General features: G+C 34.3%; 1 protein-coding gene across 1 annotated transcript; it reads right to left on the bottom strand.

Annotated features, from left to right (window-relative positions):
- Nucleotides 1–12,603: 12,603 nt before the first annotated feature.
- Nucleotides 12,604–14,623, bottom strand: SCL3 (scarecrow-like 3). Its single transcript, XM_078323241.1, has one exon. It carries the CDS (start codon nucleotides 14,265–14,267, stop codon nucleotides 12,987–12,989), a length of 1,281 nt encoding a protein of 426 aa, XP_078179367.1. The 5' UTR covers nucleotides 14,268–14,623; the 3' UTR covers nucleotides 12,604–12,986.
- Nucleotides 14,624–17,052: the final 2,429 nt, after the last annotated feature.

Here is a 17,052-nt window from a genome sequence, read left to right as displayed (position 1 = left end):
TTACAACATCTGGCAGAACCCGTTACAGTGCAAGAGGTACAGAAAACCATCGCAAAAATGCCAGCAAACAAGGCCCCGGGCCCAGATGGCTATACGGGAGAGTTCTACAAGAAATTTGCAGCTATAATGGTCACTGATTTGGTACAAGCATATAATCATATGCTACAGATGGACACACCAACAATGTGGCCGATGGATGACTCATACATAGCTCTGGTGCCAAAGAAGGAAGGAGCATTAAAGCCAACAGATTATAGGCCACTGAGTCTGATCAACTCGGTACAGAAGATATTCTCAAAAATTATGGCAAATCGGCTCAAACCTGTCATAGGGGAATTTGTGGATCACAGTCAGACAGGCTTCATGCAGAATAGATACATCAATGAAGGATTTCTCTATGCACAGGAACTAGCGACTATGGCAACAAAACAAAGACAGCAAGTGGGTCTCTTTAAAGCAGATATATTCAAAGCCTTTGACACACTGTCATGGGACTTTTTAGAGCAGATACTCAGAGCAAATGGATTCCCAGAGAGATGGATCAAATGGGTGGTAGGGGCAATAGTTAGAGGATCATCCAGAGTTATCATGAATTCAGTGGCAGGGAAGAAGATTAACCTAAGAAGAGGGGTAAGGCAAGGAGACCCCATGTCCCCGTACCTATTTATATTGGCAATGGATTTCCTAGCAAAATGGACAAACAGACTGGTGCAGTTAGAACTATTACAGGTTCCTTTCCTTAATTGCAAGCCATGTCTGTTATTTGCATATGACACACTATTTGTACTGCAACCAACAACACAACAGATGCAGTTTCTAAAGATAGTACTCAATATATTTCAAAAATTAGCTGGGTTAAAGGTTAATCTGGAGAAATCAGAGCTGGTAATTACGGCAGCTGAACAGCAGGAGGTGCAGCAAACTGGCTAGACTAATGGGCTATAAGGAAACCAACTTCCCAATTACGTACCTGGGGATGCCGTTGTCAAACAAGAGACTAAAGAAGGAACACTACAATGCACTCATATATAAAATAGATAAGAAGCTGCCAACATGGAAAGCGTCTCTGCTCTCAATAGGAGGAAGGATAACATTGATCAATGTTGTACTCACGGCTATGCCGGTATACATGATGCAAACCTTTATATTACCTAAATGGGTTATAAAGAGAATAGACAAGGCACGGAGGAAGTTTCTATGGCATGGGCATAAAACATAGGGGGATAGATATCTCAGTTTAGCAGCCTGGGAACTAGTAACTAAACCAAAGAGGATGGGAGGACTTGGAATTAAGGACATGCATATGTTCAACCAAGCACTCATGGCAAAGATCATGTGGAAATGGATCCAATCAAATAAACCAGAGTGGATGAAAGTAGTTGTACTAACAAACTTAGTGCATAGGCCATGGGAATTATCGCAGGTGACAGCTTTTTGGAAAAATTTAGCACCCATGGCACCTTTCTTCAATATGTCGGTAGGTTACAAATTGGGGAATGGAAAACATATCCAGTTTTGGAATGACAAATGGATACAAGGACCATTGAAGGAAAGATACCAGGCGCTGTATGAGCAGTCGAGTAACAAAAATGGATCAGTACATGAGATAAAAGGAGAGGGGAATTGGAATTTTTGTTTAGGGAGCCATGTCTCAGAGGAAGCGCAGACTCAAGAAAATTTGCTTAGGGCAGAATTAGGGCAGCAGGGTCAGCTCAGAGAGGACCAACAGGATGAGGTCATTTGGAAATGGACAAAGGAAGGCGAATTCACGGTCAAGTCATTTTACAATGAGAGGGTGGGAGGGCCATACATAGGAATGCAAATTTCTAAAGTATGGGAAATAAAAGCACCAAAAAGAGTTCAGATTTTTATCTGGCTCATGCTGCAGGACAAAATACTGACAATACATAACCTAAAGAAGAGAGGCTGGGTCGCTGGGAGATGCCAAGCAGATGTTCCCTGTGTTGTAAACAGGAAGAAACAGTCAAACATATGTACATGGCTTGTCAGTATACCAAGAGAGTAACGCAGATGGTGGAAAGAATGCAGCCAGAGCTGACAGGTTTGCTGGTAAGGGGAAAATATAAGCACAACATATTAAGTGCAGCTCAAAGGAAAATCAAAGAAATTCAGGTAGTAATTTGCTTTGTAATATGGAGAGAAAGATGTGCAAGAATTTTTAGAGATGAGAAGAAGATGCCCATGATGATTGCGAGAGAAATATTAGAGGAATATAGAAGCTGGTTTGATGTGCATTAGGGTTGATACCCAAAATGCCACTGTGATTTAGTCACTAGAATTATTAAGTTTTCTTTCTTTTCATGTAAATAAACTATATAAATTGACACCTTTAGTGTCTGGTTTAATGGAATATGGGGGCTTGACCTCCACATTTCTTTTAAAAAAAAAAACTCTTTTATACAATCGTTCATTAATGCAAGGGAAGATATTATCTGTGCAAATCTTTTTGATAGATTTTAGTACCATAATTGCTGTTCCTACTTTAATTTCCATTATTATTACTGGATTTAATGCAGTAAATATATATACATTTTTAGAAAAGCAGTAAATATGTTATTCCTCATTTCCTCGTAGATGATATACTTCTCTGTTTTGACTTCAATTTGTTACTTAATAGAATCAATTTTATTCAATGCCAAAAAAACTAAGGAACCTTGTACTGATTTGACAACCATTTAAATATATATATGAGTGAGTCTATGGTACTATGCATATTACGATTTGGCACCGTGCTACGGCTCTATATTCGAGTTTTCAAATTCTAACGGTCGATCCGAACCGTTCATCTTGTTCTCCATATTAATATGTGTTTGGAGACCAAATTTTACATTTTTTACTATTTTTTTAGATATTTAGAAAATCACTTGATCTGAAAATTCTGGACCATCCAAAAACAGTGATTTTCAAAAAATTTCAAAAAATAGTAAAAATATTTCAAAAAATGTAAAATTTGGTCTCCAAACACATATTAATATGGAGAACAAGATGAACGGTTCGAATCGACCGTTAGAATTTGAAAACTCGAATATAGAGCCGTAGCATCGTAATATGCATAGTACCATAGACTCACTCTATATATATTACATAAGCAGGGATTTCACATGTAGGCCCAACCAGCCCATATCTATAACCATTTGAGATGTTTTCAATTTATTCATCATATCTTTAATTTTTCACTTTTAGGTCCTGTTCGACATATTACTATTCACATGGGAAAAAAAATCTACTCAGATCAATTTTTTTTTTTCCACAGTAAACAGTAAAAATTAGTTCAAAATTTTTTATTCCTATTCCTTAGCAGGTTACCGAACAGAGCCTTAGAAGTTGTTCACATGAAGGCCCAATCAGCCGATATAAGATTCGAAATATAGGATTCTCAATGAAGTTTCCTCTTTGTTTTTCACCTTTATTTGAGTTTCTTGTTTGATTTTATTTTAGGTTAGGATTCTTATTTAGGTGTAATAACTTAATAAAGATGATTGATGAGATACACAGTGCTTGGAAATATGTTTGTAACTTAATAAAGATGTTTGATAAGATAAAATTGCACTGTAATACTAATTGAACGCCTAATGTGGCAGCGGAAAAGCTTAACCGGGGCCCAATTGCAGTGGTCGATAACGGTTTATCACTATAGGAGTAGTTAATAATGGTTTATGCTGAAATCTAATTTTTGACTAAGTTTTTAAGCTCTTTGGTTTAATGTTTTAATTTTTGGTTTAGTCCTCTGGTAGAGGCTACCAAGATTAATATTTTAATATTTAGCTTTAATCTATCAAACATGTATGATAACTTAATTTTACAACACAGGCAAATATTTAAAACAACATATAATTTGGCTCTTAATTTCTTGTATATCTTTAAACTTTCATTTCTTTAGATATTAGGCATTGCATATTGATGCATTCATTCTTAAACTTTAGTTGGACCACAAAATGAAACACACTTGTTAAAGTAGTTTCATAAATTCATACATCTGAAATGATAAAGAATATTGATGCAAAAGTGAACTATATTATACAACTATAGGAGACACAATTATTACCAAAAAAAAAAAAAATTACTGATTCATGCCTACCTAAATGAAACTATGAGATATTAGAGAACAACCAAACAAAAACACAACTATTAAATTGTGCATTGTTCATCAAGGTGCAGATATCATGATTTATATGGACCAACATTAGTACAGACTTTTGTAAAATAAAATTAAGAAAACTGACTGGAAGATTGAGCAAGATTTAAAGAACCTTTCGGTTGAATTTGCGATAATGGTGACCCTGAATTCAATTTTGAGCAACTCAAAACTGAAACAACGCAAATGTCTCCAAATGAAGACAAAGTGTAGCTTGTTGGATTATATCTGAAATTCTTATGAGGAGATATACTGAAATTTTTATGAACTACATAAGCTAATTTATAAGTAAAACATAAATTTTGTAATATTACGTGCCGAGTCAAATTCAAAAACACCACATCAATATATTCAGGGACGGAACCAGAATTTGAATATAGAGAGGACTAAATATTATTTTTGGTTAAAGATACCGTGAAACTGTGCATTTTTCTTTGGATACTTTGTTTTTCTTGTTTTCTGCTTGCTCCATTGAAGATTTTTTTTAGATGCTTTCCTTGTTTAATATTTTCATCTTTTTCTTCTTCTTTTTTTTTTCAAAATACGACTGTAGATTTTCGTATACAAAGCAATGATTACAATTTACAAAGTTTAGGGTTACATATTCTTGGAAAAAAAAGGAATGTACAGCTGTCATATTTGAAATCATCTCCTGTCCAAGTTTGCCAATTGACTATCTAAAATATTTTCTTCCATTTAAACCTTTCCAAGAATAATAATGTTTCCCTTTTTCTAATACTAATGATTAGGAAACCAAAGTGAGTATATGGAAATGAAAAAGCAGCCTTCTAGATTTGATTTCAAAATTTTGCATTTAAGCCATTATAAGTTTATTGTATTATATAGGGGAGCTAATATGTATAAAAAGAAAAATTCAGTGAAGATTCAATGTACTTGGTAAACAAATTTTAAAATCACAGAGTGACTTAGCATATAGAATGTACTAAGATCTGCCCCTGAGTATATATTATCTAAGCTTAATAATATTGATAAAGTATTAGTATATTCCTCATAGGAACCGTGGAGACTGGGGACTGTGAATGCAGAAACTTAAAAATAATGTAAAAAAGACTATAGCGGCATTTATGCAAATGCAACCTCCATCAACATGTAAAAACATAAGTTGTTTACAATAGCCATATATCTAAAAAGGAGCCTGATAATTGTACCTCAAACAAAATTTCCGAGCGTGTCCCCTGAGTAGTTTAACAGAAAAAACTTTCAATATTATCTAACTTTCATTTTCAGCGCTAATATCCAAACATTTAAAGCTCTGTTTATAACATTTTACAATGTTACTCGCAAGCATTTAAATCTCTGTCTGCAAGCATTAAAATTCTAAATCTGTATAGTTTTAACTCCTAACTACTTTTATTTTCAAGCCAAAAATGGAAAGATTCATTTCACCCACTTTTTTTTATTTTTTCTCTGATCATTCTCATCCATTTTCTCAACGATTCGTGATGAATTTTGCGAATATAAAAATATGAACGTTTTTTATCCGATTTTCTCTTTCAAATGAGATCTATGAAAAATAACTTTCGAGTTATATTTTTGTCGTAATTTTTTTTACTCCTTTAAATCTTTGTGACTTTCAGTTTTTTTTTTAATTTTGCTTCAAAATAATTTAAACCTCTCTTTACAAGCCTATGAACCTCATTAATAACACTTTAAATCTCTAGAATAAAATATATAAACCTCATGTACAAAGAATGAAAATCTCAACAATAACATTTCAAAGCATATAAAAAACTTCAACAATAACATTGCATTTACAAAGTATATAAATCTCATGTACAAAGAAATAAAATATTAACAATAACATTTCAAAGCATATAAACCTCATGTACAAATAATTAAAACTTCAGCAATAACATTTCAAAGCATATAAACCTCAACAATAACATTGCATTTACAAAGCTCATTTACAAAGCATATTGTTCGCACAGAATATATGCTACAAAGTTTCAGTATAGCAAGCTATACCTTTTAAACCTTTGTTATACTCTGTCAAATCAGATAGCAAGTGCACTATCCTATCGATGAGTATGCTCAGGTATCGATCCACAGGGACGGAAGAAAATAACCGGACTTATCCTAAAATTACTTGAGATTCTAGAAGTGAGAGAAATTGGTTTGATTTAATTCTAATAATTCTACTGATTTATGACAAGTTTAAAAAGCAATAAAAGAGAATTAAAGTTGTTTTCAATTAATAAAAAGGCGTTTCCAGGGTTCAGATTTCATTTCTGTTCAGCCCCGAGGCATACGGCCCGTATGGATTCCCATACGGCCCGTAGGGAACCCCGAGTTAATGCTACAGCTACTGTTTTCTGTGTTGGTGCTAATGTTTAGGGTTTCTATCGACCAGATCTAGGTACCTAACCTCAACTTTTGCATTTTGGCCTAATACACGATTACCGGACTCAAATACTTCCCTCTTAGATGCGTTAAACCTCAACTTTCGCATTTTGGCCTAATTTATCTAAGTTACTTGTTGGTTTACTAAAAGTATCCAAGGACTTTCGCCTCAAGGAAAGTTTCACCTTTCGGGTACTCCTTGGTTTCACCCTAGTTCATATACTTTATTCGGTTGGATTAAATGTCATAGACTTGGCTCCTAACACTTAGATGTGCGCATTCATCTAACGGGATGACTAATCAATTCAAGCAACCTCAAATAAAGCAATCGAAATACTACTCAACAAGATAAAAACAAAGCATTCAACACAAAATCCAAGTAGCATGCAAACAAAACCAAACTAGAAACTACATCTTAACCCTAGAAACAAAGTAAATTAGCTACTCATGTTCACATGATAACACAAATAACAGAAAATAAAAGAGTTCATGACAAAACAGTGGAGAAATCCGAAGATCCGTTGCAAACTCGCGTTTTTCACTTCTCTTCCTCTTCTTCTCCTCTTGTCTTTTGCTCCAAGAAAAGTTGTCCAAGTTCCAGTGGTGAATCCTCCTTTTTTTGTGAGGAAAATATCTCAATTAATGCTCCAGATCGCGCCCCAAAAGACTTCCTTTTCAGCCTCCTTAAATTATGCTCATTTCAGATTCCAGCTGGATTTTCCGAATTAGCGCCCTATGGGCCGTAGGGGATGGGCCGTAGGGGACCCCGTACAGGCCGTAGGGGACCCCGTACGGGCCGTAGGGGACCCCGTACGGGCCATAGGGGACCCCGTACGGGCCGTAGGGGACCCCGTACGGGCCGTATGCCTGTGCTTTGTCTTGGAGACTTTGTGCCTCTGTTGTGGAACCTTATGTGTAGTTGGGCAGATCCTATACGGGCCGTACAAAATGTCATACGGGCCGTATGAAAAGTAGTCAGATCCAGTTTTTCGCCCTTTTTCCTGCAAAATACCAAACAAAGCATAGCAGTACCACATTTCATCGAAATATAAGTAAAAAGTCCACATTTATAGGCTTTAAAGCACATGTTTCAGTGTAAATCAGGACTGTAATTTAGATATAATATGGAGATATCACATATAAACCTCATGTACAAAGTATTAAAACCTTAACAATAACATTTCAAAGAATATAAACCTCAACAATAACACTACATTTACAAAGCTCATTTACAAAGCATATAAACCTCATGTACAAAGAATTAAAACTTCAACAATAACATTTCAAAGCATATAAACATGAACAATAACACTGCATTTACAAAGCATTTAAACCCCGTGTACAAAGCCTTAAAAATTTTAATGGTTGTAGACTGAGATTTAAAAACTTGAAAATTTAAAGTACTCATGAGTTTTACTTTAAAAAAAACAAATGACTTTAAAATTACTCAAAAGTATTTCTTCATGCCTTCATAGATCTTATTTGAAAGATAAAATCGAATAGAAAACGTTTGTATTTTTAGATTCGTAAAATTCATCATGGATAGTCGAGAAAATAAATTATAATGATCAGAGAAAAAAATAAAAAAAGAGTGAGTGAAAGGAATCTTTTCGTTTTTGGCTTGAAGACAAAAGTAGTTAGGAGTTAAAATTATGCAGATTTAGAATTTTAATGCTTTCAGACAGAGATTTATATGGTTGCGAGTAGCATTGTAAAATGTTATAAACATAACTTTAAATGTTTGATATTAGCACTGGAAATGGAAGTTAGACAACATTGGAAGTTTTTTTTCTGTTAAACTACTTGGGGGACGCGCTCAGGTATGATGACTCGGGGTATCATAACATTTCTCAACTACTGACTGAATCAGGACTGTAAACGAGCTGGGCCTCAGCTCGGCTTGTTTATTTTGGCCCGAGCCTAGACCGAGCGAGCTAGACCTAGGTGACCCGAGCCAAAACTCCTGGCTCAGCTTGTGACAAGCCAGCTCGAGCTAGCTCGCGAACCGACGAGCTGGCTCGCTGGGCTTTATTGGGCTGCTATTATACAAATTCAAAAAAAAAATAATAATAATAAGAAAGCCCATTCAAAAAATTTAAGAAATCGTCCAGCAGGCACATCTTCAAGCAACTAAAGCCCATATCATTTCTTCCCAAACCAAAAATACATCAATTTTGTATACTTGCGCCTTTGAAAATGGGACTAGACTTAAAATTATACGGGACTAAACCCTAAATCCACTGTAGCTTAACGAGCCGAGCTAGCCCTGTCCAAGCTGACCCCTGGCTCAGCTCGTTTATTTTGGCCCGAGCCTGGGTCAAGCTGGCTCGTTAACAGCTCGGTCCACTACCGAGCGAGCTGTTAACGAGCGAGCTAGAGGTGAGCCATGAGCGAGTCACGAGCTTTTTTGACAGTCCTAGACTGAATAACCTCAGTCCTACAAATCTAAAGGATTTTGAAAGACATAACTTTTTGTTAATTTAAAATTAACAAACTCAATTAAATAACTTAAATCTTGTGTGAGGCATGTTTGAATCTTGGTGCATTGTACAATTGTAAAATATATTAGTGTTTTCACTTGCAGAACTCAATACTCATTCATTTCAAGGCTTATGTGTACAGTAAATGTTCTATTTCCTCTCCAGTGTTGCATTCAGAAGTTGGATAACAACTAAAGAAATTAGCATTGTGTCGTTCAATTTCTGATCATAAAATATAGAAATAATTATATTGGTGATGTTATTTTATTATACAAAAAATATATCAAATTTCAGTTTCTTCTCTCTGCTTTATTTTCTGTAGTTTTTCATGTAGTTAATTGGATTTGATATAGTAATTAAAATGAGACAGTGCAATTTTGGTATTTTTCGTAATAGAAACTAGGCAGTATCAACCGATTTTTCGTAATAGAAACTAGGTAATTAATTGGATTTGCGGTTTGGGTAGATTTCGAAAACCAGATCAACTTTGGTCATTTTTTTAAATTTAATTATTTTTTGGATATTTATAAAAAAATTCGGCAGTATCAAAGTTCCATTTTTCCAAGAGCACCAATCATTTTTTTCAAAAAATAAATTGAAATAAAATGTTCCCATCGGCAGAGAATTGATGATCTCACAAACAAAAAAGTTAGAAACTTGGTGATATATGATAGTAGCATTCACAAAATAGAAAATACATCTCAACAATTTCGGTAGCAAATTAATTCCATGCAAAAAGAATGTAATTAATGTAGTTAGATCATGAAAAAGGTGCTTCTTTTAAAGTAGTTCCCTGAATTATATATAAAGAGTGTACATATATGTATACTGAACTTAAAAAATCTTTTATAGCTACATGAAATTCAAATGTAGTTTCCAAAATGTAATTTAGGAGAGTAAAGGTATTCGAAAATTAATTACTTAGTTATACTTATTAAAATTTTAATATAATATATTAGCGGATAATCAACCAAAAATAAGACTATCAAGACAAATGACGTATTTTGTGCAACAATACCTACAACTACAACACATATAGAGGTAATATGATTCATAATTTCAACAATTTGCTTGTTTGCTCACTTTGATAGAAAATAACATTTTGCAAAAGGTTTAAAAATAAAGCCTTTTAATAGGTTTTGGGCTAATTGCGGCTTTGTTGTCCCATATGGGCTGGATAAGATAAATCCAAAAACGAACCACATTTATATTTTTCTGCATGAAACAGTCAAGTAAATAGAGGAGAAGAAGATAGATTTGAAATTGTTTGTATTTCATTCATTGTGTAAATCTGATTACAATGGCAAATGCCTTGAGTTGTATATATATGACCTACAAGATTTATTCAATACTCAAATTATATTTCTCTTGAGATAATTCTAATTGTGCCACTCCAGTCTGAGGTGTGCAGATAGATGGAATATGGAATCTGTATCCTCTCTCAGGTATTGCAGAGGATCACCCTCACTTTACGGTTTGAGATTAAATCTCAACCGGTTTGGGATTCGGGTCACTATAGGGGCAATATTTTTTTACTACGAGATTCGTGCCAAGTTAAAAAAGAACGGTCCAGATCTAATAATTGTAAAAGATTCCCTTATCAGGTATTGGAGAGGATGTGAATTCTGGAAGGAATATGCCTGTGTAAGAACGGTTATGAATGAGGTGAATGATCTCCATTTTGTGTTACAATTGACATGTCCATTTGAATCTTATATATCCCTGTGTATGATTACAAAATTGGTGAAAAAGTAATAGAGAGGTCAATTAATTACTTGGAGCAAAGACCAGAAGTGCAGAAAAATTTTGAGTTTGCCGTGCGATATCTCATTTTATGCAATTGCAAAAAAAAAAAAAAGTTGAGACCCAATTTCAATGTTTGCAACTCGTATTATATGAAACAGAAAGCTGCCAACATATATAATTCGTAGCAAGAAAAATATCTGGACGAATATGGTTCATTCAGAAAATATACCTGTTTTGATAGTTAATATAAAGCAAACTGTATTTAACTTTGACTGATTTCAATAAAATGTGGTTTTAAAATACAACTTTAGAAGACACAAATATTAGAAAAGTAATTACCAATTCATGTCTATCCAAGTGACAGTATGAGATATTGAAGAACAAACAATAAAAAGCACAACTGTCAAATTGCGCAATATTGTTAATCAAGCTGTAGATATCATGTTTTATGGACCAACATTAATATAGACTTCTGTAAAATAAAATTAAGAAAAGTGGTTGATAAATTAAGCAAGATTACCAGAGCCTTCGGTTGAATTTGCGCCATTTGAAACAAAAGCATTCGCAAATTGAATAACAACTAGGTAAGGAAATTAGCGTCAGCACGTTCAACTTTTGATTGTAAATTATATAAATAATTAAATTTGTAGGGTTATTGTCATATATAAAATATAGTTTGTTCTCTCCTTTTTTTTCTTTTTTCTTTTTACAGCATGTGTATGTTTCAAAAATAAATTCCTGTTTTCATGTCGTTAATTGGATTTGATATTGTAATTGAAATGACAAGGTGGTTTTAATAATAGAAAATAGGCGGTATCGACATATCATTTTTGTTAGAAAATAAGTCCAAATTTGTCCAAGAGCACTAATCATTTAATAAAAAAATAAATTGAAACAACAAATTATGGATGATTTGAGGCTTAGAATAAGAATATGCCTGGTTGATATCTCATGGTGATATGATAGTGGCATGCACAAAATACATCTCAACAATTCTGGTTGCAAATTGATTACACCCAAAAACAATGTAATGTAGTTGGCTCATGAAAAAAGTGTTTCTTTAATTTGTAGCTTCATAAATTGTTGCACTGAAACGGAGTACATATGCATACCGAACTTAATAAACTTTGATTGATTCGTTACAAATATAACTTCAAAAATCAAATTTTAGGATAGAATAATAGTATTTGAAAATTAATTACTTACCCAAATTCTGATATGAGAGATATTGGCGGACAATCAAAGAAAAAGAATGCGCTTTACAATCAAAGCCCTATTTACCACCTTGTCTATCAAAAAAACACTATTATCCTAAAATATTTTCTCCAACAATAACGACAACCCCTCCAAGTGATAATTTGAAAATTTATTAAAGAATTGATCAACACATTTAGAGGTAAATTTAAATTTTGCAAAAAAAATTCAAAAATGAAGGGCTTCAAATGATCTTGGTTAATTGGGGCTTCGTTGTTACATATGGGCCGGATAAATTTGTGCCTTCTCTTCTCATTTTTCTTTTTCCATTATTGTAGTTGCTAAATCACGAGAATGACTATTTGTTAATTTTTATTATGTTTTTTTAAATGGACCGCTATGTACTATTTTGATTTGTTAGTTTTTATTATTATATACTGTTATCACGTTAGCTTTTGAAGTTTGAGGGGTAGTTTAAGCAATTAGGGAAGTTATCATGCTGCTGTGATTTGTACTTGCCAAGAATATCTCATTTTATGCATTTAAGAAAAGAAAAAAATTAAGAACACAATTTGTATGATTGCAACTTCTAGTAAAAACAGAGAGCTGTCAACATCAGCTTCGTAGCAAAACAACATGTGGTCGAATATGGTTAATTCTAGGAAATAAACAGGAAATTTGATGGTTTTATATAAACATGGCATTATCAAAATATCTAACATACAAATAAAAGTAGAGAACAAACTTATATGACCTAGACTCCTGACTTTCTTTTCTTACAACAACAGATCTCTCTCTTCTGACAAATAAAATGATACCGAGAAAGAGATATACCAGAGATGCATGCATCTTCATAACAAATCTAACATAATACACAAACGGATTTAATTTCAAATTTTGCTCTACACAAAGCAATCAATTTGAGATGGTTTCAAATTCTATCAACTTAAAATCAGTTAACATAAAGACCTTCAAATTAGCATCATCCTTTGCGCATAGCAAAACTTGGGCTGTGACAGTATCAGAACAGAACCATGTACCAGTACTGATCAATCGAACCGGCGGCACCGCCATGCCGAAACCGAGAAGAGTGCTCGGTCCTGCCAACAAACAAAGAAGCAACCTTTCTCTTCTCTCACTCTGTATCCTTCACAATTCAAACCTTGAAGCATTCTCCTCACATGCAACAACCCGTAATAACCCATCGGTACACGGCCAAAACCAGCCGCCTCCATCCGCTTCCCCCAGCTCTCAACCCGCTCATGCCTCTCCTTCCTCTCTGCCCCTTCACATGCTATTATGTTTTTTATTTCCTCTCCAAGCAGCACTCTCTCCACTCGCGCTCTCTCGACCGAGTTTCTCGGTGCCGTCAATTCAAGACAGTCGAACACAGCAGCATAGTAATTCAATGCTTCGACAAATCGTTCAGTTAGTACCGGTGAATTATGGTTTGATTCTTGTTCGGTAACCACCATGATTTTGGGAGCTAAATTCCAGAGTGCATTCAGGAAATCCTCGATCTGACAATTTGAATTGCCTAACAAGAGATGGAGAGAGAGAACCGAGCTAACAGCCAATGCCTCGCCGGTTTTCACCTTCAATTTCTCTACATCTAGCGAGTTCATGTCGGTTAGTATGGCATTGAACTGAAAAGGTACATCAAGCCTCTCTGCTTCTTTGGTTAGACAAACTGATATCTGATTGGTTACCTCCTTCGATTCGCTAACTGCGGTTAGTCTCAGGTGTGGTGGGCCCTCTGGCCGCGCCGCAAGAAGTTGTAACAGCTCAATCCACTGTGTTGGGTCTGATGCACCTAAGTCTATCACATGCACCAATTTCTCCCCTTCCATTGCCTCAACTATGGCCTGATTCGACGCTGCAAAAGCCAACCGAAGAAACGGGCACAGGTTGACGAAATCATGCCTAGCTGCTGCAATAGCAGAGGCTGAGGCAGAACAGCTTGAACCTACGAGTGTTTGGTAAAGACCAGGAAACGGCCGTAGTGACCGGCGTGCCAAGGCAGTCGAGAAGGCTGCAGAGAGGCGCTGCATGGCGTCACCGTCCGGTGAAGAGAGAAGTGAAATGTGCTGCAACAGAGTGCTTACATGGTCAAGGCGGCCGGCGGAGACATGGTTGGCACAGTTTAGAAGGAAATGAATGAGGTACAGACCTCGCTCGTCGGAGCGAAGGTTTTGGAGATAAGCCGAGGGGAGAGGTGGGGTAGGAGGAGCGGTGGAGGCGGGAGGAGGCGATAGCGGCATTTGAGAGAAGGATTGCAGAGGAGAGGAAGAGGTTGTAGAGGTTGAGGAACCATTCTCTTCTTGGGTCATGGTACCAGTGCCTTGTTTCTTGTTTTGTTAAAGAAAAAGAGAGAGAGAATGAGATGTTTGTTGAATGGAAATGGAAGAGAGTAGTGTTTCTTCTCAGTCAGAGTTTTAGAGAGTTTAGACAGAACTCTAACAGGATCTCTGTAGATTTCTGAGAAGAGGGTTTGGTTTCAGACTTGTAAGATAATGAAAACAGAGAGTGTTATAAAGTATGAACAGAGGAGGAAAGAAAAACAAGGGATTCTTTCTTTTTAATTTTTAAATGTGGTTGGATGATATTACCATATTATGTGAATGGGTACAGGTACAGAGAGAAAAGATAGAGAGAGAGACAAACACAGCTAGAAGTCGCAGGGAGAAAACCAGAGAGAAGAGAGAAGAGAGAAGAGGAGGAAATATTTTGGGATGTGAGGGGGAAAAGGACAAGGGACTTCGCTTTTGTCTCCATCGTTGTGGCCTCTTGTTTTGTAGCATTGAACGAATATGGAATTTGTGTGGAGGAGAGCCTCTCTTTCTATTCCTCCTTAAATTATCCTACTTCTCATTTTTCTCTGTTTTGCGCTTCCAAAGTTTCAAATCTGACATTTCCTCCTCAGACTCTCAGAGAAGGTGCACTATATCTGGAAAAGTGGAAAGTGATATTTTAAAAAAAAAAATTAATTTTTAAATTTACTCGGAAAATTATTTTTTTGTTCAATACAAAATTTATTTGAAATTTACATTATAATATTAATAAAAATAAAATATTTAAAAAATTCGTGTTTTAAAAATCTGAACGGTTAAAAAAAATTGTTAATCGATTCATCATTAAAATATCTAAAAATTTATAAATTCACGAGAGGTTGTCCGTCAAATCCATCAAAGCATTATTGACAAAAAAAACTTTTCTACGAATTGCTTTTTGAGTTAATTTATTGACGATGGCTTTTGTATGCATCAGGCTTCTAAATAGCTAGTTATAGCGGCGCTATAGCTACGCTATAGCTTTTCCGGACCATAAACGCTAAGCTATGAGATAAAATTGCGCTAACTCAGCTACGACCGCTATAGCTATAATAGCTGGCCGCTATTACCGCTATATGAGACTCGCTATAGCTACCGCTATGCTACATGGTTTTTTTTTTTGGAATTTATATGGACTTTTGTACTTCTATTCTTATTTCTAATGTTACATGGTCTTCTACGATAAGTATACTAAACCAAACTATATGCTTCTATTTTTATTTGTGATTTATTCTATCATTCTATATCGAGAAATATTCAAATACTAATTCTTCATTTTGATTACTCTTTTTATAGTATTCATTTGTAAAATTATTATTGTTCGTTTCAATTGAAAGCTGATTTTGATTATTATTATAATTATAAAATGTTTAAATATGTATATTGACTTCATTTACCTTATAAAATTAATTGCTCTTTGTCTATTATAATATGTAATACCATGAAGTATAAACTATTAAATAATGTTACTTTTTAGATTTCTTTCCTTCTTATTTGCGTAATTGATAAAAAGTATAGACTTAGATTAGTTGTCATTTAGTTGTTACATCAATTCTCTAATATTGATTATGTTGATAATTAGTATAAATATAGAATATAAAGTTTGAAAAGGGAAATCGCTATGTGTGATAGCTTCCGCTATAGCTACGCTATTCGCAATAGCTTTTTTTTTTTGTCTCCCCGCTATGCCGCTATAATCGCTATTTATAACCTTGGTATGCATTCATCATCCATTTTCTTTTTTTTCTGAATTATTAGGAGAGCTCAATAAAATAATTTTAAACATATTTTTGTTAACCTAACATTTGTCTTCTTTTCAAAACTACTTTAGCATTAATTAAAATACATTAAAGTGCCAGATGGAAGTATTTAAAGTGTTTTTACAAGTCAACATAATAGCTTACCGCTTAACCTATTGTTTTGAATTCAAAGTTAATATAAAATTAAAATAGATTTTTCCCAAAGTAACCCAAAGCAAGTCACTAGTTTTTATTTCTTTTCAAAACTCAAAAGTAGTTATTAAAAAATTGATGCGATGAAAGAAAAAGAAAAAACAGAGATGATCCTACATAATATTTTTTTTCATTAACATCATCATACATATGATGTGATAAAATTAAAAAATAAAAATGTCGCAAGAAATGGAAACACCATCTAACATAAACATCAACATCAACATCTTGTTACATAAGCTAACCTCCAATATATTAACACATCAGATAACAGTTTTCATAAAACACATGACTAGTAAAACCCCGGTATGAAAACATGAAGACAGAATAAAGCGGAGTATTCCACAAATCATTCAAACTAGATATTCTCATTATTGTCAGCGACATTTACCACATAAGACCCGTGAGTTCTACAATTCACCTGCATCAATGTCCACAAATGAAACAAATTTAGTGCAGAGTTGTGTAAAAATTTGTGCAAAATTAATTCTTAGTAGTCTGAAAATTTATCTTATTTTTTACACCATATCAACAAGTTACAAGAACTCATTTTTTTAGGCATTTTAATTCTTGCTACTTCACTTGTCAGGATAATATAAAAAAATTTAGTCGGCTATTCCACATTATTAAAAAAATATATATATTAATATTACTGATTCAAAGCAGTCAACAAAATAATACTTAAAACTAAACTTCTGCATTTAGCATTAGTGATTGAAAACATGCATTCAGCTCGGTAAAATAAAATATTGTAAGTGTGAGACAAACAAAATAAGTCTGATTGTATGAAGTTATGCGATCAAATATTCATCTCAGCACATGCATTTAAGTCT

This window comes from Carex rostrata, chromosome 21 (assembly GCF_964058835.1).
Source record: "Carex rostrata chromosome 21, lpCarRost1.2, whole genome shotgun sequence".
Taxonomy (NCBI): Eukaryota; Viridiplantae; Streptophyta; class Magnoliopsida; order Poales; family Cyperaceae; genus Carex; species Carex rostrata.
The sequence above is the reverse complement of the archived record's forward strand: the minus strand, read 5'-3'. Positions and strand labels throughout refer to the sequence as shown.

Excerpts from the sequence above, each read along its gene's own strand:
- SCL3 (XM_078323241.1), bottom strand. The coding sequence starts at position 14,267 with ATGACCCAAGAAGAGAATGGTTCCTCAACCTCTACAACCTCTTCCTCT.